This window comes from Haliotis cracherodii, unplaced genomic scaffold (genome assembly GCF_022045235.1).
Source record: "Haliotis cracherodii isolate W230 unplaced genomic scaffold, xgHalCrac1.p SCAF_23, whole genome shotgun sequence".
In the NCBI taxonomy this organism is placed as follows: domain Eukaryota; kingdom Metazoa; phylum Mollusca; class Gastropoda; order Lepetellida; family Haliotidae; genus Haliotis; species Haliotis cracherodii.
In genome coordinates, this window is record NW_027266279.1 from 580,880 (window position 1) to 607,046 (window position 26,167).

General features: G+C 39.4%; 1 protein-coding gene across 2 annotated transcripts in view; it reads right to left on the reverse strand.

Annotated features, from left to right (window-relative positions):
* Positions 1-20,251, reverse strand: part of LOC139471660 (ski oncogene-like) — a 47,324-nt gene extending 27,073 nt beyond the window's left edge. For both annotated transcript variants that reach the window (XM_071254090.1, XM_071254089.1), the window contains exon 1: positions 19,227-20,251. In XM_071254090.1, the coding sequence (XP_071110191.1) occupies positions 19,227-20,117 (891 nt within the window). In that variant the 5' untranslated portion in view covers positions 20,118-20,251. The remainder of the gene's footprint in view (positions 1-19,226) is intronic.
* Positions 20,252-26,167: the final 5,916 nt, after the last annotated feature.

Below are 26,167 nucleotides of genomic sequence, written 5' to 3' on the forward strand. Positions count from 1 at the left end.
TAAACTGTCAAGAATATATTTATATACGAATTAATATATTACAGCTATGACCTTGAACCTTCGTAACAGTAAACTTTTTCTGCCACCATCTATGCCCTAAGTCACCCCAATAAAAAATCTAAGCTCCCTTTTCTGACACGCACGCACACTCACTCAACCCACGCCAACTGTCACCCCTCCAACCCCTCTTCGCCAACTTACCATTTTGGGTATAACAGATTTCAGTTACAAGTGTATGAATCCTAAAGTAATAAAGTTTAGTATTTTGGATGTAATGAGGTATATCATTTCTGTGTGGGTATTCTAATAAAAAATGATATTCATCTTCTCTCCTGCTCAAAGATTATAGTGTGAAGATGTGGGTTAGAATTGGTCTTCAGCAACCCATGTTTGTCATGAGAGGCCACTGCCAGAATCAGGAGGTCAGACTTGCAGACTTGGTCAATGCATGTCATCATATTCCAATTGCGAAGATAGATGCTCATGATGTCAATCACTTGTCTGGTTCAGCTTTGATTATTTACAGACTGCTGTCTTATAGCAGGAACATTGCTGAGCGCGTTGTTAAACAACAAATTAGTGAGCATAATTTTTACAAGTCTTTCCAATCTTTAAGGGTTATGATATCGACTAGTTTATGAGCACTCAGACATACTGCGGTTCCCAATACACAACCGAGTTAAACAGCCAACACACGATCAGCCATCATCTTTAACCTTGCCTTAATCAAGCACCGACTAAATACACCATGAACTTTGAACCTTACAAGTTCACTTACTCTCAATCTAGTATCTCTACACACAATCTCAATGCAGACATGCTTAACCATCCTAGATGCAGTAAACTGTATATGGTGGGTACTTCTCCCCCCAGCCCTGATAGTGGGGAGCGTACAAGATAACCCCCATATCTACTGAACAAGATAGAAGTCTCATTGAAGGGGCCAGCTTGAAACTAGTGGATTTGGGAAGTTGAGTCAAGGCGATGATAACATTTGAAGTGTGTGTTCGGTGAATATAGTAAACCTAAAATGTAATATGTTGTCGGCCGCAAGTTAGCTACACTGAATGCTTTCTCTTATTGAAAAATAAGATGTAAGCTATATTGAATTGGGACACTTATTTGAGTAGGCCAACATTTAGTACCGGAAATAAAATTACTTAAAAAATGACTCCAAATTACAAATTAAAATCAAACTTGAGCCCAGAGTGAGTGAGTATGGTTTTACGCCTTTTTTAGCAATATTCCCGCAATAACACTGCTGGGGGGAGGGGGTGGGGGTACACCAGAAATGGGCTTCACACATTGTACCCATGTCAGGGATGAGCCCGTGTCTTTGGCGTGACGAGTGACTGCTTTAACCACAAGGCTACCCGACCGTTCCAATTGAGCCCAGAACAATGTTTCATTTCAGAGGTGAGGGAATGTAGACTTTCCTTATCTAGACTTGAGTTTAATTCATACATTCACACATCTCGTATTGTATCAACATGTTTCCTGTCATTTGTGAGAAAACAGTTAACCAAACACTTTCATACATCACCATCAGCTGATCGTTCAGCTGTAAATCTGTTCATTGTCTTAACTGTCCCCATACAACACACTTGTCATCAGCTTACAAAAAAACCTTAAATTTTAAGTCTTGTAGCAAGCGGATTCGGTTAGCTTGATGTGGATATTACTGGATAACTCCCCTGCGTAATGACCCAGGTCAGGTTTTACATCACATCATTAACTATTGATTTCCCACACCATATGCAAATTTCATTTCATTTTTCAACATTCCTTGCAAAAATTTAAAACTCCATTATCAAAGCCCAACTGGCAGATAGTGAAAGTTGTAACTTCAATCCAAACATGTGCCCATCAAATTCAATGATGCTTCTAGCTGAATACAAATGTATAATTATCACAAGTATAACCCAAATCTAGAGCATATCCCAACATTTTACAACCCTTGGTGAAAACAATACAGATGCAAATTAGCAATAATCCATCCTAGTCTCAAAGTCCCGCCAATATGATGAAGAACATTAATCACATGATCAACCTCAGAACTCAACAGCTACCATCCCTTTATTGCCATATTTGCATATTTAAAACTCCCAATTTGTGACTGAATAAATTGATTCAGAAAATGAACAGTCTCGCTGCATGAACTTCACCACAAAATCAACCAGAGGGGGCATGAATTTTCATTTTAATGAGATTCTCTACCCATACAATGATCCCCCTCTGCTGATAAACGTTAGAGCTTGTAATTCGTCAAGATGTCCTTTCAAAGTTGGGACCTTGTCCATGGAATTCATCTTAGAATTTGCAGAATCAGCATTTTGACAGTTATGGTCATTGAACGACTTTGATTAAGAATGCCCCCAGACCAAAGCTATAAAGGACTGACAAGACATCCAGGTTGGGGAATTATTTTGATTAAGTCCTTCTGGCCAACTTAAGGCTCTGAGAAGATGGCATGTTTACAAATGATCTGCCAAGCTGACAGCCCCGTTACTTTTCCACTGCATGCGAAGTCCAACAATCTCCGAATATACTGCATGTGAAATTCAAACTATCTCATAACATACAGCACAGTGGCCTCTTTCTTTGATAATAAAGTCAGATCATTTGAACTTTAATAAATTTCAACCTAAAATCTGTAAAAGACTCTTTCAGGTTGGAAAATTTTTAGGACCGAAAATATCAAATATTCATCCCACATACACATAGCCTCTGTTCCATAAGATTGTTTTCTGCAATAAATATTACCTGTCTTGTCTTATCTTACATGGTAAACTTGCTTAACCATTAACACAGCAGATATCCCTCAATATGAGTAATTCCAGTCTAGAACTAAAAGATGTATGAGTGATGAGTGAGAATGGTTTTACGCTTTTAGCAATATTCCAGCAATATCATGGTGGGGGACACCAGAAATGGGCTTTACACATTGTACCAACGTCGGGAATCGAACCCGGGTCTTGAGTGTGACGAGCGAACGTTTTAACCACGAGGCTACCCGACTGCCCCTAAAAGATGTATGAAAAATAACAACTGACTCGACTGAAACGATTCAAACTTTGCTTAGCTGATGAAGCAATAGAATTATCAGCATGATTAACTTTTTATCTTGATGTCAAAGACATCAATCCTGGCTAAACTCAAATGAGGTGAATTCTTAAAACACATCAGAAACCATCTTCCAAAGTTCAGAATTCATGATTTGAGAATCCACATCATTTCAAAACCTCACCCTCCCTTTCTGTCCTCATCTAATGTAACTGGATCAAGCCTCGGAAGCCGGTCTGGCATTTTGGAAAGATTACTGAATCATTTGGAAACCAACGCAATGATAATTTCGTTAAAAAATATTCTGAATTATTGATCTGTGACAAGGGTCCATTTAGCATGGCACAAGCCATGTGCTCTGATGATGTCCATTCCTTGCCATCAGGCTCCATGACATGGCCGGTGCTGTACCATTTATTGGCACTTATGATTAGTTCCTGTCCATTTCCAATCATATGTCGGAATTCTGAACCCGGTCCAATTGCATATTGCAGCACGCTACATCAAAAATGTCCTAATCGGTATAGCCTTGGGAAATCTTTGCAATATGACGTCAATTTGGCAATGATTTGATTTAAAATATCTCTTTATTCACAATTTAAATGAGCTCTCAGGGGAAAAAGTGTAATGGATTAGATGTAATGTTAAAATACTTTGTTAATCAGGCCCAAGGTTTTGTCTGAAACAATGCCTCTTCACGCAGCCAAACTGTCCTGGAAGCTTAGAATTATCATTTGAAGCAATCTGCATATCTTAATATGCACACACTGCTCCAAGTTATTTATATACATTACACAAAGTACTTATAGGGTTGATCAAATATCTTGTTAAATGATTGTACCAATCTGCGACAAATCAAAGTTTAATCGACGTTGAACAAAATCTAACTTAGGATCATGTCTTACCAGTATTGTCATTGCAATACATGATCGGTTAATGTCTTGACATTGGTCATTAAGTCAGTTTGAATTTAGCTGTTGGGTATCACCCTCATTACTAAACAAGCCATTTCGACAGAAAAATTGTGCTAAAAATTGTCTAATGATGTCGCTGGGAGCTGTATTTTCAGTATGAATATCCAGAGCAAAACCAGCATTTAAATATATGTTCATAATATGGAAAGGATGGATGAAATTTGAAAATGTCCACAGCAATTGACAGCCATAAGACAGGCCTTGCTTCCGATATCTTATCTAATCTATCACCAAGCAGGTCATCTATTTCCGTCAATATCAGCCCACAACACGTGTACCCTGCATCTTGCCATGTGCACTCGATGCCATAATGTTGCCAATATCACCCTTATCAGGGGCAACAACTCTGAACTCCTAACCCTGGGTCAAGAACTTTGCCCCATGTGGGGTTAGGGTGTGTAAGGGACAATTTATCACCCTTCTATGACCAAAGAGGGTTCTCATTTCTGCCACATTTCCTCCCCTACTGTTAGGCAGTCTGTGTCTGGCCCAAGTGGCCAGATAACTTCAGCCGCTGGCTACTGCTCATATTAGTTGCCATAAAATGTTTCATCAATCACCGTCTATACTGAGTGTGTCTGGGTTCAAGCTTGCTGACCACATAATGTAGAACTTTCAAGTATAGATTAGAAGACATCCTGTACATTTAAAATGAATGAGTCAGGTGATACCAACTATATCATGTGCCTATCAACAGCAGAAATGAAAATGGAGCTCTCAATTTAAGCAATTTGATTTAACTTGCACCAGTTGCATGTTGACATGAAAAGCAAGTTGCACCTTGGTCCCACAAATTTAGTTGTAACACAGGCCGGTGTGCTGCCAGTGTCACATAAATTAATCATGTTAATGATGCATTATCTTAAAACGTAAAAGGAACATGTGCACATTATCTTGAAGTACCCACAGTTAATTCACGTCAAGCAGGACAAATTAACACAGGGATCTGTGAAGAAGAAGAAGAATGAATATTCTATGAATGATTCTTCTTCGGGATCAGTGATGCAGTGTGGAAAATAAACTTTAGAGGTACGGATTTTGTGTTAAACGATCAGTATTTTTGGACAAGTGAGGGTCAGTCAGGCACAAATTTGTTTTTTTCAACATGCACCAACTGCATGTGGACATAACTATTACGTTTCATTTTTCAATAATCAGTGGCACTTGTGCATGTTTTACATAGCTAAATTGAGTCCTGAGTTGTTATGCCAACAGACACCTGTTACCCTCTGAGGAGGTTCCCAACTACATTTAAAGACCCACACATAAATGTACAATGTCTGTTTAACACTTTTAAGATTGAGTAGAGCATAGAAGTAGAAAACTTCTAGAACACCTTCACTGCCACAACAAACTATGACACCCATGCTTGAGATTTTCACACAAAGAGGACCACAACGACCATTCTTTAACAGACTTAAAACATTCTTGGATTGCATTCATTGCAAAGATTGATGGTGGCCCATTCCAATATTAGCATTATGACCAATCAAAGATCTTTGTTGAAGGATGTGAGTAACAACCCCTTAGCGCTAAGATCACTTTGTGGGACAGTGTATTGCTGCAATACTGCAACATCATAGGGAGGATCAAGCTGCAGCTACTTCTGGAGATTACAGGACAACCCCAGATAACATCCATGACATAGGAGCATCTTACAAAGCTGATGGTGTACTCCACCATCCCACCACCCCTTCATCAATCACTTCCCCCCCCCCCCCCCCCCCGTCTTAGCTTTATCATGTTATACAAGACTCCGCATCTGCCCATCAGCACTCAATGGGTCAACTCTGATAACAGCCTCAATGAACATGTAACTACTATTTACAAATACATCATGGGAATCTTCAAAGATAAGACCCTAGCAACCTTTTCCATTGCCAAGCAACCACCCTTGTTAACATGTCAAATCAGCTGTGTCCAGCTTGAGCACAAACTTTTGGAACACTCTGGCCGAATCGATGCAAGTCCATCTGCTGCAGCAGACACAGGTGGACAGGCGGTCCTTCAGCTGTCTTATTTATCATTCATCACTTTTTATGATATATCTCATACAAAAATAAAACTGTATACAATTCCCGAGCCACGTGCCCATGGTCAGCTGAATACATTTGTGTGTATACTATCAAAATATTCATCAAAACAAATTACTGGAATGATAGTGGGGCACAAATACCTCTCATACATGATGTGATCCGCCGACCCAAACTGACAAAATGGAGAGAAAAAAATTAAAATATTGAATAAATTTGAATATCTTATCACCGCCAAACAATATAAAAAACAAGAATAAAAAATAGTCTCATAGAATCTTGCGATGCAGTAACAAAATGACTTTGCCATTGCATTTCTCACACTTTGTATTTTAAAATAAATTAAAATGAATATGCATCACAGAGAGACCAAACGTGTGGCATATATTTGACTTTTTTTAACAAGTTGTACGGTCAGAGTTTTGAAGCAAAAAGTCCAAATGCAGGTGTATGTCATGTCAGAATTCCACTCAAACCCCCATCAATTTAAATTAACTACAAAAGATTCTCCCTTGGAATTTTAAAATGAAATCCAGGAAAAAGGTCAGGGCAGAATTACCCAGTATATGTTTTACTTTCATGTTGTCAAATTATTTCACGTTCCAAGCACATGTGGGAAGTTCCTTAAATTGTCCCATTAATCATGTATGTTTCACAATTTCAAACAAGTTACCTGCAGCTGTTCACACCCATTTAGTTTTTGTTGGGCAAGTTCGGCAGAATTGTCCCAATATTATGCAAAAAGATCCCAAACCTTTTCTTTAAAAAACAACAACACTTTTACGATTATTGTTTAAAATGGCTTTGAAACTAACATGCCATATTCTCCCAATGTATTCACACAGATGTAAAACATTCTCCAGTTTACGAAACTAGTCATAACGATTTACAATCACCCCATTACTGGAGGCAAAAGAGAGCACAGCCTTTGACGGATGGACACAGTGAGAAGCCTGTAGGCTACTAAGAAACTAAGGGTCATAAATATACCTGGCTGACCATCCACACTGACCTCAATGACATCACATTCACATTCCAGCCTTCAGGCAGCATCCCCAGTGAGGCAGGCAGCATATGGTTTTCCCAACAACAGCAATTATGTGGGGAAACCTAGCAATAACCTCACCATTCAGACTTTGGTTACGCCTGGTATTTCTACCAAGGCCAGGAGTTGAAAGCAGTCATCAGTGAATCATCCTGGGTAATGACCCATCCACTGATCATGAGGCTGACCAGGACACTGACTACAGGGAATAACATGCACACATGGACAATGTAAACCAGCATGTTTATAGGGAGGGATTCAGTATAAACAGTTGTCAGTTTGTTTGTTCTGTTCAAGAAAAATGAGACTCATTAAGGCCTGACTGGCCAATTTGGGTCAAGTGGTCAGTCTGACCACTAGCCAGATGTTTTGTCTGGCGTTCTACACATGGGACAGGTAAACAAGGCTTTAGCGGGACTCAGAAAATAAAATTGGCAGTCCCAGTCATGTCCTATATGCACCAATACTAGAGTCAATTGCATTTAAAATCTGTAGTCAAGGATTAACACATGAATATCCGTGAGAGAATTATCTTCAGCAACCCATGCTTGTCGTGAGAGGCGATTGGGTGGTTTGGCTCAGTGATGTAGTTCATGCTTGTCATCGTTTCCCTTTTGTATAAATATTTGTTCATGATTTCAATCACTGGATTGTGTGGTCCAGACTCTATTATTTACAGACTGCTGTCATATAGTGCTGAGTGAGGCGATAAACAAACAAACAAAATAACAAGTTTAGGATTACTGGAGATCTACCCGAAAGACTGTTTGCGTTTCACCTACATATAACACACAACATTAGAAGAGAAAATAAGCACCAGGTTTCTGAGAACAATCCCCCATTAACATGATAAACATCAGTGTCTGGACTGGAAAACATCCCCACAAATAATTGCCAGGGTGATGAAACTACTTACTTATTATTTCAACAGAAGGATAATAACCAGTCATGGTATCCATGGTAACCAATAAAACAGTTGCATGTATACTAAAATATATCATCACACATGCAAGGAAATCACAGCAGTGCGAACATCCCTGTCATTTCCACCATCAGCCAATACTTCATATTTACCTTGATCTCAAATGTTTTAAAAAAACCTACATGCATGTTTCATGAGTCTTCAGTTCTCTAATGAATAATAAAGAAAAGTTATTGTTTTTTCCAACACATCCTCCAATGAAGCCTCTGAAGGGAGGCTACGAATGAGATTAAACTCACTACATGAAGAGTACAAGAGTCCGCAGCCGCTCGCTGTCACCCAGCCAACCAGCCCCCGACAACAAATTTCATAATTTCAAACCCAGCAGCAAAAAAACCCGGATCATGCTGATTAGTTTTTCAAATATTAACAATATGATTATCGAAAAAGTAATTACAATGACTCAACCTTGACCTGAAGCCATATTAACTTAATTATCAGATTTCCATAGACCCCTGTACTAGTACCAACATCCCGCTTCACATCATGGTATTCTCAATATGTTACCTTCTTTACTTAATGAAACACACAACATTCATCATCCTGCCACACATCATGGTATTCTCCATGTTACCTTCTTTACTTAATGAAACACACAACATACATCATCCTGCCACACATCATGGTACTCTCCATGTTACCTTCTTTACTTAATGAAACACACAACATACATCATCCTGCCACACATCATGGTACTCTCCATGTTACCTTCTTTACTTAATGAAACACACAACATACATCATCCTGCCACACATCATGGTATTCTCCATATGTTACCTTCTTTACTTAATGAAACACACAACATACATCATCCTGCTTCACATCATGGTACTCTCCATGTTACCTTCTTTACTTAATGAAACACACAACATACATCATCCTGCCACACATCATGGTACTCTCCATGTTACCTTCTTTACTTAATGAAACACACAACATACATCATCCTGCCACACATCATGGTATTCTCCATATGTTACCTTCTTTACTTAATGAAACACACAACATACATCATCCTGCTTCACATCATGGTACTCTCCATGTTACCTTCTTTACTTAATGAAACACACAACATACATCATCCTGCCACACATCATGGTACTCTCCATGTTACCTTCTTTACTTAATGAAACACACAACATACATCATCCTGCCACACATCATGGTATTCTCCATATGTTACCTTCTTTACTTAATGAAACACACAACATACATCATCCTGCCACACATCATGGTACTCTCCATATGTTACCTTCTTTACTTAATGAAACACACAACATACATCATCCTGCCACACATCATGGTATTCTCCATATGTTACCTTCTTTACTTAATGAAACACACAACATACATCATCCTGCCACACATCATGGTACTCTCCATGTTACCTTCTTTACTTAATGAAACACACAACATACATCATCCTGCCACCCATCATGGTATTCTCCATGTTACCTTCTTTACTTAATGAAACACACAACATACATCATCCTGCCACACATCATGGTATTCTCCATATGTTACCTTCTTTACTTAATGAAACACACAACATACATCATCCTGCTTCACATCATGGTACTCTCCATGTTACCTTCTTTACTTAATGAAACACACAACATACATCATCCTGCCACACATCATGGTACTCTCCATGTTACCTTCTTTACTTAATGAAACACACAACATACATCATCCTGCTTCACATCATGGTACTCTCCATATGTTACCTTCTTTACTTAATGAAACACACAACATACATCATCCTGCTTCACATCATGGTACTCTCCATGTTACCTTCTTTACTTAATGAAACACACAACATACATCATCCTGCCACACATCATGGTATTCTCCATGTTACCTTCTTTACTTAATGAAACACACAACATACATCATCCTGCCACACATCATGGTATTCTCCATATGTTACCTTCTTTACTTAATGAAACACACAACATACATCATCCTGCCACACATCATGGTACTCTCCATGTTACCTTCTTTACTTAATGAAACACACAACATACATCATCCTGCCACACATCATGGTATTCTCCATATGTTACCTTCTTTACTTAATGAAACACACAACATCCATTATCCTGCCACACATCATGGTACTCTCCATGTTACCTTCTTTACTTAATGAAACACACAACATACATCATCCTGCCACCCATCATGGTATTCTCCATGTTACCTTCTTTACTTAATGAAACACACAACATACATCATCCTGCCACACATCATGGTATTCTCCATATGTTACCTTCTTTACTTAATGAAACACACAACATACATCATCCTGCTTCACATCATGGTACTCTCCATGTTACCTTCTTTACTTAATGAAACACACAACATACATCATCCTGCCACACATCATGGTACTCTCCATGTTACCTTCTTTACTTAATGAAACACACAACATACATCATCCTGCCACACATCATGGTATTCTCCATATGTTACCTTCTTTACTTAATGAAACACACAACATACATCATCCTGCTTCACATCATGGTACTCTCCATGTTACCTTCTTTACTTAATGAAACACACAACATACATCATCCTGCCACACATCATGGTACTCTCCATGTTACCTTCTTTACTTAATGAAACACACAACATACATCATCCTGCTTCACATCATGGTACTCTCCATGTTACCTTCTTTACTTAATGAAACACACAACATACATCATCCTGCCACACATCATGGTATTCTCCATATGTTACCTTCTTTACTTAATGAAACACACAACATCCATTATCCTGCCACACATCATGGTACTCTCCATGTTACCTTCTTTACTTAATGAAACACACAACATACATCATCCTGCCACCCATCATGGTATTCTCCATGTTACCTTCTTTACTTAATGAAACACACAACATACATCATCCTGCCACACATCATGGTATTCTCCATATGTTACCTTCTTTACTTAATGAAACACACAACATACATCATCCTGCTTCACATCATGGTACTCTCCATGTTACCTTCTTTACTTAATGAAACACACAACATACATCATCCTGCCACACATCATGGTACTCTCCATGTTACCTTCTTTACTTAATGAAACACACAACATACATCATCCTGCCACACATCATGGTACTCTCCATGTTACCTTCTTTACTTAATGAAACACACAACATCCATCATCCTGCCACACATCATGGTATTCTCCATATGTTACCTTCTTTACTTAATGAAACACACAACATATATCATCCTACCACACATCATACCTCGTACAGTTACCGTTGATCGTGAAAAATATGCAGAAATGCCCAATTAGTGCAGAAATGTAATTACCTAGCAGAAACTCACATTTGATGCAGAATAATTTAATTTTTTTTATTCGTTTTGAAATGAAGTTGACTTTTGTATTATTGCTTACTGAAAGTGCATCAGCAATATGTCAAACAGGTGCAAAAATATGAAACTAAGTTTAAAAGTTGGCAGAATTATGTCAGAAGAATAAAAATTTGGTAGCAGAATTTACAAAATAAGGACCTCAGAATTTTGATATTTGTTTGGGCTGCAGAATACAGCAATACAATATGCTAATTCACACAACATAATTGTACACTAAGTTATTAGTAAAACCCACTTCATATGAACCTCATCCTTCTATGGTTAATACACACTGAAGCATATAAAGAGTTTTGTCATATATTATATATATTGCCAGTTGTGATGTAACTCCTCTAACAATTTATGTTGACCTGACAGTGTCTAAGTGAAGCATCCATTGTTATCTTGAAGCACATCCTCACTCAGCATGCTCAGGACCAGCTTGTCCGTGTGAAGCAGTCATGCCGTCCCCGAGTGTATCTCTCCCTGTCCATATTCTAGGTCAAACCTATCCCCAGCAGACTGACACAGTAAACCAAACAGTGTCCCTCGAAAACACTCCCCTGCCATAGTAAGCAGAAAATCAGCCCTGAAAGCAGGCTTTCGTGTGACCATGCTCAAGTCTCATAAGGAAGATTATCGCTGGAGGGACTTCATCAATGGTCAAGCGGTCAAGCTTGACCTTCAGACAAGGTCATTCCTGGGGTCAGTCGCACTTAGATGGCCTATGCAAACATGTGGAGCATGTGTTATTTTCTTTGGGTCTGGGTACAAGAATGTTTCTGTGCATGTCGTCTGAATGTCTTCATGTGGGGAACTCATATAAGACTTGTCCTACATCAGTAGATCAGTATGTTAATCATGAAGGACTTCACAACATAATTATTTCACAATTCACATTCAAATTCTTATGTTTGTTGTTTAACACCAAATTCAGAAACATTCCAGCAGTCTATAAATAATCAAGTGTGGACCAGATAATCCAGTTATTGACATCATGAGCATCAATCTATGCTATTGGGATACAATGACATGCATCAACCAAGTCAGCGAGCCTGACCACCTGATCCCATTTGTCACCTCTTACGCAAAGCATTGTTGCCTCATGCATGTGACAAGCATGGGTTGCTGAAGACCAATTCTAACCTATATCTTTATGATGCATTCTTATAATGAATTCCATTGACAGATTAAGCACAGTGGTTCATGATTTCTAAATCTGCACACAAGGCACGGGTTGGTCCCTGTGAGATCATATATCCTTGTGTTCCCTGACGGTGTTACCAAGTTTGACACCCTGTCCTCTGATCAGAAATGTGTTCGGGGTTTAAAAACTGGCCGAATGATTTAAATACATTCATCCACGACCTATTCCACCACATCGGGTACGCAGTCAACTTAGTCAGGGAGACTAATCACCTGATGTTCTCATCAACTTGTACTGTGATAAACGTAAGGACTAGACAATCATCTTGGCTTGTGTCCAAGTGGTGTCAGCTGACAATTAAAGTTTTAAATCTAAAGATAACAGATACATAGTTCCCTTATCAATGACTTTATTGCACCTTTATTGCTGCAATACCATGGCGGATGTTACCTTTCAATTGTCCATGAGAGTTGGAAAGTCTAGTATTTGACTCTTTCATCTGGCCAGGTGATAACATTCCCCCTGTTTCTGTGCATCTGCCGCCTCTTCCTACACACACTAGCATTTCTTGAGATAATGTTTTACATGATAATCATTACTTTATCTCATTCCAGAGATTTAAAAATTATTTAGTATGATGACTTGGGGGTTAGGTTATTGAAAAACATTATTTTCGGTCAAGTTTCTACCAGACTTTTAACCAGTTTATTCAACATCATCATCATCATCAATGAAACATGGAGTCATGTTATCATGAACCTCCTTGATTACTCATACTCCCCTTACAAACAGCTCTGTGGTCTGTCTCGTTATTTAAGATGGCAAGGACATTATTAGCTGGTCATCCAGAGTAGACATAAATAGTCCTACACTGCAATGACAACCATGTGAAAATCTGTATTGATTTCAACATAATCAAAGGTGATGTTGGTTTCACCTTTTGGCCTAGACAGTGTAAATATCAATTTCAAACAGCTGTCTAGCCAGACCCAAATCTAGGTGTCCATTATCACACAAACTAATGGCATGTAACAATGTTTTCTATCATATGAGGGAGTGGTGCGATTGTCTATCACCTATGCCTACAGCTGATCAGGATTGAGTGATAGACACGTCTCCAAAACCACCACATCTATCATCATGGATGACCCAGTTGAGTGGGAAGATTATTATTATGACATGGTGTTAATAACCAGATGGCTCCGGAATTTATCTTATCAGCGAGATCAGCTGACGCAGTGACATCACATGATTTTCTGAAGTGAGCTTTTTTTTTTCCTCTGACAAACAATCTACTTGTAAGGATTAAAGGCATATTCAAATTCTGAAATGGTTTTGCCTTTTTTAACCTGAGGAGTATGTTACGAACTTGAATTCCAAACCTGGTAAACAAAATGATACTCAAAGAATGTAAAGAACTTTTTTCAAGATTAATGGACAAAAGAGTGCCCATTTTTTTATGACAAGTAACTTGCATCCTATTCATATAGAGTCTTCATATATGTCAATGTTTTAATTGGTCATGTTCATGTTTTGTACCCTGCCCCCTGTCAGTGTTTATGTACAATAAATATTCTTCTTCTTCTTCTATTCATTTTCTACTCATCATCAATAAATGAGAAATTGATCTTCTACTCCCTCAACCGAACCATCTTGTCCAACATTAAAAATTCAGTGCTGACTCCTTCATTTGTCAATATGCCATATTGCTGACCGTCTTCCAACTCCTTCTCGCATCTCCAGCAGAACATGACATTGGGGTAGACACAACAAACAAAACCCCATTCAGCCCACATCTATAATTTCTGATAGGTCATTTAAGCATGTTAAGAAAGATCAGTGTTTACAATGACTGGTTAAAATGCTATTTAAAAAATCAGGTTCTGATTAACTTTTCAGCAATCCCAATTTCAAAGATCTACCAGTTAAATTATTACACTAACATTTAGCCTATGAAAAAATTCTTTGAAATAATTGTAATTTTCTTTTCAAAAGAACCTTTCCTCCTATTCTGTTAATCAAGGAAACTAGACTTGGTTTAATTTGATCTAGACTTGCCTCTGCTCTCAATAAAAAGGATTTAAAATCACATTCCCCAGTCATGGCTCAGAACAAGTTAATGATCTATAGCATTGAAAAGCTAAGGTAGTGCATGGAATAGTTATTGATTTCTTAACGGTCTTGAAATATACTAACACTGATATCAGCTGGCTGGTGAGCCAAGATATTCCAGAAGTGTATATAAATATAAGATAGCTATGTGATAAATTACAAAGAACAATGAAGAACAAAGCATAGCTTGTTTCGCGATAAAACATTGTTCTATCATGCTCATTTCTGGAGATTCGAACATGCACTCACACCTGGACGACCACGTACAGTGTTATTTTTTTAAGAGACGCGATGGCAGAACGATAGCATCCAAAAATGGAACAGATATGACAAACAGTATTAGGAGAATATCTGGGATATACCAAGCTTAACCTACCTGTTAATAAAATGGACTTAACCGACACTGCCGGGATCAGATTCTATTCAGGAAGTCATTATTTTAATACGGGTAAATATTTTTGAAACTTGTACATCTTGTCAACATCCTTAAAGATGATGTACATATTGTTGATATCGCATAAGAATTATACAAAATTATTGTACAACAAAACACTGGAGGGAGTGCATCCCTGCAGTGTCTTACTATACAATAAACAACTTCCATTCATCGTTTATTTCATAAATAACTCAACCGTATTTGTCTTTTTAACTTTATACACATAATTCAACACTGACAGTGATTCCCAGTCAGCAACACAACTATCTTCTCCACAATCATTGATTTCCATATCAAGGAACTTACCACGCAGACATTTGTACGAGGCTGTGCTTCTGAACAGTTAAATTATCCGTAAACAAAACATCTGTGTATTCAAGACATGAATAAATTCCAAAGAGTTTCCAATTGCAACAATTATATAAACAAAAAAACAATTATGAAGATTAGCGTTAAACCAAACTTGTATAAAATTATTTTCAGGTAAAGATAAAAACAGAAAAACACCTATAACCAGTTAAGGTTTTTGGAGTACCAAGTATAGCTTTCTTCATCCTAAGGCAATTGTCAATATGCCTTGACATTAAACATACCTGACTCCGGCCAATTACGCAGGAGGGCCCAATTCCTGACAAGGTGTCGAGACAAAAAAATTGCAATTGGTGAGTCTGAACGACACCAAAATCCCTTTAGGTGGGGCCAAGTTCGCCATCAGGATTGAAGTGGCCAAGAATCGCGGATAATTAACCCTTCTGGCGGATTTCATTATGCGCTTAATCTGTCTTTGGTTGAGACCCTACTCTACATGTCAATAGGTGGTCTGTAGCATTAGGTGACGGAAGTCCAAGTCCCTATTGTTAGGATTGGCCACCAATGGTCACAATCTTATAATTGCAAGCTCAGGATGAAAAATTGATGATTCATCAAGATTGACGAAACACTGAGACACCAATATGGACACAAAATGACGTTCAGAGCAAATATTTGGAGACAACAATATCCTGAGGCAAACAAAGGAGTGTATTATGTTAAGTCCATCAATTCCTACTTCATTGGGGGGATTTTGTTGGCCAAATTAGCATCTCTCATTTGTAATGCTCACGTCAATCTTGTCTTTGTACTAGTAAAAGTATGTTGTTTTACTATTTTTACATCTGTCAGCAATATGAATAACGTATCGAAGCAACCTTTACCTAATCGAGTTTGGTTGGGACAAATCAAAGGTAGTTAGCATGAGCACAGATTCCTGTATCAGGGGCACAATGACGAACAGGCAAGTCACAATTTCATCCCCAAGTTAGTCACCTCACAAGGTAAACGGATGCAGGGCAAATTCTCTACCAGTCTGACCGTCTCCGTGGTCTTGAGGGTGAGCGGAAGGGCCGGGGTTCCATCTTCGGCCGCGTCATACCAAAAGACATTACAAGATGGCACTTGTTGTTACCCTGCCTGGTGCTAGTCAATAAGGGGGTGGTCAGAGTGGTCGGCTCGGAGTCAGCATACTGTGTCTGAGTGGGGTATTCATGTTAAGATTATTGCACTTTTATAGCGAGGTGCATGCACATGTGTGTGTGGCTGCTTCTGCCAGTCCAGACTAATGCCCATTTTATAGTGCTACCTCACTGAGATACCATGCCACAGTTTAACATGAATCCCCTACTCAGAGACAGTATACTGACTCCGAGCTGACCAGTTCTTGTTTTAGTCCCTTAATGCCAAGTACCAGGCAGGGTAACAAAAAAAAATCTCTTCTTTTAGCATGACGGAGGCGGGGATCAAACCCCTGACCTTCCACTCTCCTGGTGGACATTCTACTATTCCATCACATAGGTAGTCACCACGATAGTAGTCGAGTGATTTCCTTCTGTCACCTGGTTTTGATGAAATGCTCTACATTTCCTTATCCCACTGAACCTCAAACCACAGCCAATCTTTTCCCTCAGTTTTAGATATATATTCTTCTTATAATTTTTTCCACAAAATACATACACTAAGCTATAAGAAGAATAAATATAAAAAAAAAGAAGAAAAATACATATTTTCTCACACAGTAACAGGTCTGAATAAGAACAAATTGGTTCCATTAAATTATCACATTATTCCCAAACATGTTAAAAAACAACTTCCAGAATGTTATCATATTTTTTTTTCGTATAGACATCTAACAATCCACTTTCAAACCAGCTTCCTTCAATCTTTTCTCAACTTCCTGCCCACCAAATATCAAGTTATTCTTTCAAAATGTTACGCAAACAAACGGCGACATTGTGCCAAACTCCTCCCCTTAATTCCCATGCACACACCCTATCTCAATTTCCCTTGCGCTATTTTACATATTCCAAGCCCCGAGCGAAATGGACGGAAGAAATGGATCTCTTTGAAGTATCACGCCAGTCCATCGCACGTCTCGACAAACGCCATGTGCACTCGTGTCCTTCAAAACCTTTGCAAATAACACAAGGGGCTCTTGTCATGCAAACTGAACGGCGGATTACAGATATTGTTCGTGGAATGCATGCGGAGTCGACAAACAGCTAGGAGGGATCGAATTACGTAATTTTGTATCTGGAAGCATTAACCGGACGAATTCATTTTTGACGACGGGGTGTCCCATGTTAGCCTTTCCGACTTGTTTTCAATTCAAAGCGTTTTGACTGTTTGTTATTTCAATTAACCTTTTTTTGGCGATCATAAGATTGGTTTCGTTTCACAAATAATCCGATAATACCATGAATAATTGATTTTCATTATCAATGCATTCCACCCACCCCAAGACAAAATGAACCCTCCGTGTTTACACGAGGTCTGGGATTTAGTCAATGAAATATTACGCAAGCAACTGTAATTGTGTCATTCGGTTCAAACACCGTCCGAGCGCTACCGTGTAATAAAAGAGCAATATCATTGCATTCGATAATGCTGACATTCATGAATAGGGTTGACGTAATTATGTCAGGGGTAATTAACATCCTAAAACTAGTAAAACACGTGAAGAAATCATATCAATAACCTCCCCACAGTACCTATATTCCGAAAGAATGAAATTAAATGTTACTTTTTCACTATGTATCCTCATTTGTTGATTTTTTTTTGCGATAGATATACAATAGTTAAGTTATAGTCGCATGTTTATATCCAACAATAAAGTATGGTATAAATTATTAATTCACAATATGTACAACATGGAAATAATCTAAACCAATGGCGTTTCCGTGTCCCCTGTCATTTGTGAATAAAAGTACATTGTAATATCGGGATTATACAAAGTTGATAATGTTAACAATTGAAACCTGAACATAGTATGGCAATACACCACGTTTCATATTAAACCCTGTCTAAATGCTTGACGTTGACAGTCTACGCCCTGCCGTAATTTTGAAAATAGAAATGAGAACTTTGTCAGCGTATGTTCTTTTTCACTGATAAAAACAAGTTAGAGTATAACCCGCGGCTCGTAAGGGTTTCGCTTCACTGATTACGGTCTATCGCCAACCAAGCGTTACAATCACCGTGCATTTACATGAATATCTAAATAGGTCAACCTTACGACGAATAAAACAGTCTGCTGTCGTGTGAGTGTTTGGTCTAAGACGGGAAAATTCGGCTGTATTTTCGGGATGGAGGCATATTTATTGACAATGACAAGTCATTGCGTGCGTCCGATCGACACAGCTGGTCAATGTGAGAACAATACAATATTAAAACACCACAGAACAAACCCAATTGCGAAATGATTAACAAGTAAACAACGTGCTTTGGGCTATTTCATCACACTACGAGCGAGGCACAGATGTGACCACACAGCATAATAGCGTCAACACAGAAACACAACATTAGCGGCAAAATATCTCACGACGTGACAGATTAAAACGAGACAGGCATATTTCGAGAATAGCACACTGCACAGAAATGAACTGCAGTTTCAGCAGTTAAGAAAGACAAACACCAAATCAAATACAAACGGAACAGTGCAACTACAATATTCAGGTGTGGAAGGCTGACGTAAAATACAGTATGACAGAATGTCCCGGTAAGCAGCAAGTTGCGTCATCACTTACCTGTTTACGTTTGTACTTATTTCCAGGGTCAAAACGGGCTTTCATGAGACGAAGTTCTTCCCTGCAGTCTTGATCTTTAGTTAAAAGCAAATATGACCGCCAGTTAGTTGAATCGAAGCCCCAGTGACATGTTCTGTTTTCCAGAGCTTTGTGCGAGTGACACACGAATTTGGGAGGACAGAACAGCCCGTGACAATCCATGCACTGAATACATTTGGCATCCGGGCTTGTGTAAAGTTCGGGGTGAAAAATGCCCTTACATTTGCCAAAACATTCGTGATATACCTTGAAGCTGTTTGGGGATGGTGGCTCGAGATATTTTTCAGGGTTTCGATGAAGCAAAGCATTCGTCAGTCGTTCCGCATCGGTTTTAGTAATAAGACCACAGCTAGGAGCGCTCAGTGGTAAGATCCCTGTAACTTTGAGTGTGTCCAATTGCTCCGGACTGCATCGCGAACAGAAAATGTGTAAATCGTCGCATACTGCGTTAATTTGCTGTAAGGTAAAATCTCGCAACACTGTGTTGAGGATCTGGGGAAGGCATAACCTCTTTTCGCCCCCAACTAAAAAACATGAAATCGTCTCCCCTTCGAGAATAGTATCCCCTCTCTCGCTCCTCGATGAATCTACGGGACTGAACACAGGCATTTGTTGGATCGGAAACGGTGGTGGTGCTAGGAACGGATCATAATCCATACCCTTCTCAGTCGGGGTGCACTTTTTGACACTCGCCACCACTTTCCTGTAGTCCGCAACACTCATCTTCGAGAAATCATTCACAATCGGAAAACCGTTAGGTCCGCTTAAACTACGAACAGAGGCGTTTTGAAATCGTTTCAGGACCCTCTGTAAGTGAGGAGTCACCGACTGGTGCAACGCCTGGTGTTCCATCCAAACCCACAGCTTTGAAATATGGGTTGAAATCCTCTTGTGTCGTCAGTTCTGTTAGCCGCAGCATGTGTAGTACTGGCCGCGATCCTATATGCTCACACAACTACCGAGAGAGCCCAGTGAAATATTTGGCTTTGCTATCAGCCGCTGCGCCCCCTACGTTAAGTGACCTAGTTTTTTCAACTTGCCAAGCACGTAAACAACCTCGGTCTCAGCCAGTGGGATCATGCTCTACCGCTGATATAAAAAGTAGTGTGTCGTTATAATGAAGAGTAAACCATGCCATTGCGGAAAAAAATCCCTGTGCACATTGCTTTCTGCAAATAAACGACTCCGGTGAGGCGAGTGTGATCACCTCCCTCCGCACACACCAGCATATTATTTCAAGCAGAAGGTAGTGTGTTTTTTTATAATGGAGTGTGCATCACTCTTGCTACAGGCTGAAAGGACTTGTATATTAGAAATTCGAGTCTACGGGTATTTCGATTCGTGAATACAGGCGTACTTATTCGTATTCTAAACGAACCGGCGTTCTGTGTCGTACAGGGACAACGCAAAGCCTGTACAATCAAAGGTGTCTGGCTAGTGACGTCACAAGCGAGGTCGAGCCGTCTGTAGTGCTATGGATTATTCGTGACCTCAAGCGCGAGGCGATTGCCGCCATAAATAGCGGGCGGACTTGTCTAGCAATGGTCTGCTCGCGTAAGCGAACGTCAGGCAAGGCGGACGGCTGGCTGCCAGACTGACCGATCGTCCTTGGCGAGTCTGCAGCGGGCCGGTCAGGGGAAACGCCGGCTTTCTATATTGACAAACGAAGCGTTCTCCATATTCGAGCTGGACGATAAGGCTTCTCCGCTTCTCAAGCTTTCCCCGAGCAACGAAGGGATTTTCGTCGCTGTGTTCAAGATTGCGAGTACAGAAAACTTCTCTCCTCATGTAATGATAAAGCTGGCTTGTTTTTGCTGTAGCGGTTGGGGAGTGATGAAAATTTGATGAGGGTAGTATTTTCTAATCTCACTCTAATGACGATCTTGTTAAAACCCACACTTTACGATAAGGCTGTTTTTCCACGCTGAAGGCCGCGCGTGATAACGAATCTGGTTTGCATGGGGCATGTCGGGTTTTTTCGGTGGGATATTTTTTAACGCTTTGTCAATCAAAATCGATCGCGTTCTCAGGCTCAAAAGAAATACATGAGTACAGATTAATACCGATGGTAAACGACAAGCAACGATTTACAAAAGGAAAACAAGAATCCTATCCAAATAATTGAAAAAAAAAAATTAAATTGGTTAACGATTATTTTCAAAGGATAGTCAGTATAAATGAAACTATTTTACGAAATTGATCAGATAAACTGCTTGGATTTTGTTTTGTTTATTTCGCTGGAGTGATTGAAGGTGTTAGAGGTGACCTAAATTCCGAAGCTACCCGTTTTGAGGCCAGTCCGAGTTGCACGTGCAAGTACCACACGGGCATGGTTCGTCTTTCAGCACGAGGCGTCGTGTAACCGGTTCAAACCAGTTAAATGCCGTTATTGGTATCTGCATGCTTTTGCATTAAAATCAGCTCAATCATCTTTATTATACGTTAGTTTGTAAATACATTTAAAGCATTGTGGAGATAGAGGATTACGATTAGAGATGCAGTTCCAGCCTATGAATGATATTCATATTATAAGTATATCTTATTTTCACACCAAGTTACCAATAGCAGGTGATTTACTTATATATAACAAAATAGTTGTCCAGATACATTGTATATAATTCTTTTTGTCTTCTTCTTTTTAACATTAACAAATATAGTGGAAATCGTGACTGATTTGACTTGGGACAGGTTTGACATTATGATTGGTTATTGAGAATATGTCCTAGCCTCAAGTTTCAGTTGGTAAGTTATGGTTTGACAATATTTAACAATATTCTCCCTTCTCGTTTGTTGTTTAACGCTGGACTCAGCAATATTCCAGTTATATGTCGGCTGTCTGTAAATAATCGAGTCTGGACCAGACATTCCAGTGATTGACATCATGAGCAATAATGTTGGAGCGGTAAGATCGATTATCATTGGGTTGGGGAATGCAACGAGAAAAATAAACTGATGATATCTGATTGGTTTGTTTTGTTGATTAACGCCGCACTAAGCAACATTCCTATTTTATGACGGCGGTCTGTAAATAATCGTGCCTGGACCACACAATCCAGTGATTGAAATGAGCATCAATCTTCGCAATTGGGATACGATGATATGCATCAACCAAGTCAGCGAGCCTGACCACCCGATCCCGTTAGTTTAACATGAATACCATACTCAGACACAGTATACTGACTTCGAGCCGACCAGTCCTTGTATAAGCTCCTTAATGCCGAGCGCCAGGCAGGGAAATAACAATTATTTTGATAAGACGCGACCGGGGATCGAACCCCGGACCTTCCGCTCTCCGGGCAGACGCTCTACCATTAGGCCACGGATGCGGTCTTAAAGGGTGAGTGAGTTAAACTATAATGTAGCAACGGGTCTCAAATGATGAAAGAAACCTTACCATAGTTTAAATCACTTCAGTTTAAAAACCACCAAAAATAGATGCTTAAAAATATGTATTGAAAATATCAAAATCTAAACAAAATCAGCAGTTAAAATACAGCATCCGATATTGGCGTGACAGTTGCCCGAATTAAGGTGGGGTAGCAAAAACAAGCTTTCCACGTAATGGACAAAGGGTAAATATATCTTATCTTAATGACACGTCACATAAGAAGTGTGTATGACCACCCCCTGCCACAAGACGCGCAAACATTCGCCGGTGCACAGTCGTTTGATGACGTCACGTTGGATACGTCGCCATTCTTTGGGGACCTGGATCAGTTCTTGTCGGTTGGTTGAGGATGTGGTCGCTGTCGAACACGACGATCCATGACATCCCAGAGATGTTCTATGGGGGACATGTCTGGGGGGCGTGCAGGCCACGGCAACACGTTGACGTTGTTGGCTGCAAGGAAGTTGTGTACGATTCGGGCTGTATGGGGTCTGGCGTTGTCATGGTGATAAAGAACACCACGTGGCAGCTGTTGGCAATCTCATTAAAATCAGATCTTAGTTCTCGCCACCGCTAAACAAAGTTAGCGGTAACTTTGTTTAGCGGTAGCGAGAACTAAGATCTGATTTTAATGAGATTGCAGCTGTTGGAGAAATGGTAGGACAATCGAACCAAGAATGTCCCCCATGTAACGCTGAGCTGTCAAATGTCTGTTACGATGACCATTGGTGTTTCCTCCTGCCCACAAATCCCCCCCCCCCCCCCTCATCATAACAGACTCCACATTGTACCCAGGTGGGGAATCGAACCCGGGTCTTCTTCGACGTGAGGAGCGAACACTTTAACCCCCGTACCAATAAAAGACGAGGGCGACGTACGTCTGACTTGCGACGTATCGTCTTGCCCACTATGGATGGGAAACCTATCTGAAAACAGGTTCATCAATATTCCAGCTATATGACAAGATAATCCAGTGACTGACATCATGAGCATCGATCTACGCAATTGGGATACGCTGACATGAATCAACCACTCCCTTTTGTCGGCTCTTACAACAAGCATGGGTTGTTGAAGACCAATTCTAACCCGGGTCTTCATGTTTGTTTGTTGTTTAACGCCGCACTTATTCCAGCTATACGACGGTGGTATGTAAATTATCGAGTCTGGACTTGACAATCCAGTGACTGACATCAGGAGTATCTATCAACACAGCTGGGATAAGTGGACAAGCACCAACCAAGTCACCGAGCCTGACCACCCGATCACGTTAGTGATTCTTACAAGCATAGTCGCCTCAAGCATAGTCGCCTCAAGCATGGGTTGCTGAAGACCCAATCTAACCCGGTTTTTCAGGTCAGGGTTGGATCTTAAGAGAAAATTGAACCAAAAACTTGTCCTTACAATCGATGCAGAAGAATTACATCTATGATCTGATGCAACGTTTACATTGGGGTTTTACGGTGTCAATTATCGGGAGCACAATTATGATAATACTGATATATATCTAAACGAGTCTGAATTTCATAACTGTCAAGCTTGAATCATAATACGCTTGGCAACTACGAGCTTTCTATCTCTTCAGCAACACAGTACGATTATAGACATCTTTATTACAATAAATATGCATGTCGATGATAGCAGTTTTCATATTGACATTTAACAGATTGAAATATCAGGCAGGAGAATACGTTGTATGCAGATAACCATTTGAATTATTGCTGATAATGAGACGAGCATTAGTTTGATGGTTTCATGAACACATTGACATTACATGTTATGAATGTGTTTCACATCGACATTTTGCAGGTACAGTAAACTATGGTTATAACCACTAATTTTAGTTCGTAATAACCGGAGTGCATTATAAGCATATATACAGCTTATATACAACACATGGCCCGGTACATGGCCAGAATCCAATGTTGAGATGTGTTTGTGTGCAATGTTTCCGACGCGTGTTTGAGAGACAGGGCTGGGAACGTATGATCGCATATCAGTTTACTGTGTCTGAAACTACGTGTTCCGTTATTAATCTCCACCAGTATAAAATGCTGTTTCCAGTGAAATGAGTGAGGGAGTTGGTCTCAACACCGCTTCGCAAGCGTCAAGGGATGACGATAGTAAAACTCAATGTTCGTTTCCTGAAGGTAATGTCGGGCACATCTCGCATAATCGATGAACACACGAAGAAGGTCGTCATTAAATATTTATGCAACGAGCGTATTATATGTACATGTAAGTGTATCAAATCGAAGTTACCACAGAATGGCTTTCAGTTTACCAAGCAGGAGAGAATTAATCCATGGCGTATTTATACTAGTTATGTGTATTGATATGCATGATTTAACACGATCACATTTGTAACTTACGGATGTATATTTTATATAACTGATTCACGAACTAAATGCCAAGACATCACTTCAAATCAAATTTTCATACACAATATGTATAAACACATGCGGTTTCCTTTAAATACTTTATGCATGATGAACTATTCTGAAAATAGCACCTTCATTTCTATAGTTGAATTGGTTGCACATTGAAAACAAAGTATGCTAGGGCAATCATTATTGAATGTGTAGGAGATATTATATCATCATCATAACAGGGTCAACATCGAGAACAAAATCCCTGGATATATTATTTTAAAGTTTTGAGATGAGAAGATGTCTAAAGAAATATAATTTCTAATAATACACCAGAAGCATGAGTTCAGAGCGAGACATGCAATTCTCATATATACTCACCGCGAAAAGGAAAGCGAACCATAGAATGAGTGAGTGAATGTGGTTTTACGCCGCTTTAAGCAATATTCCAGCAAATATCACGGCGGGGGACACCAGAAATGGGCTTCACACATTGTACCCATGTCGGGAATCGAACCATGGTTTTTTGGCGTGACGAGCGAACACTTTAACCACCAGGCTACCCGACCGCCCCGCGAACCATAGAAACATATAGAGAAGTATGTATGTTAAGAAGAGATGTTTCCAATGTGTACCACTTAATGGCAAAACTAACGATCAGTCAAATGTTACCAGTGTCCTTATTCTTATCACGATATGCTGCACGTGAATTCCAAACTTTACACACTAATCCTGCTCGAGGCAAATGGTGCATCTCGAGTCATGGATCTATGACGTCACATATGATGCGATCATATGGATCGGTTCAAACAACAAAATAGTATATGTTCGTTTGTCGAACCAATCTAATATCTAAAGACATATTTATTTATCCAGTATAAGAAAACAACAACTTAAATTACTATGTTTCATAGCCACACTGAAAGAGATATTTGCTGTTGAAAACTTAATTGCTAGAACAATCAACAAATTGAATATGTTTGAAAAGAAATGGAGATACTTCTTAAGAAGTAATTGACTATTAAATCCTGAGATCTTTGCTATATTGATCAATACTATTCTAACAACGTTCTTGTACATCCTTTCCACTACATATATTTAAGGTCAATAATACCTATGTACATTTAGAATAATACCAAGAATGTAAT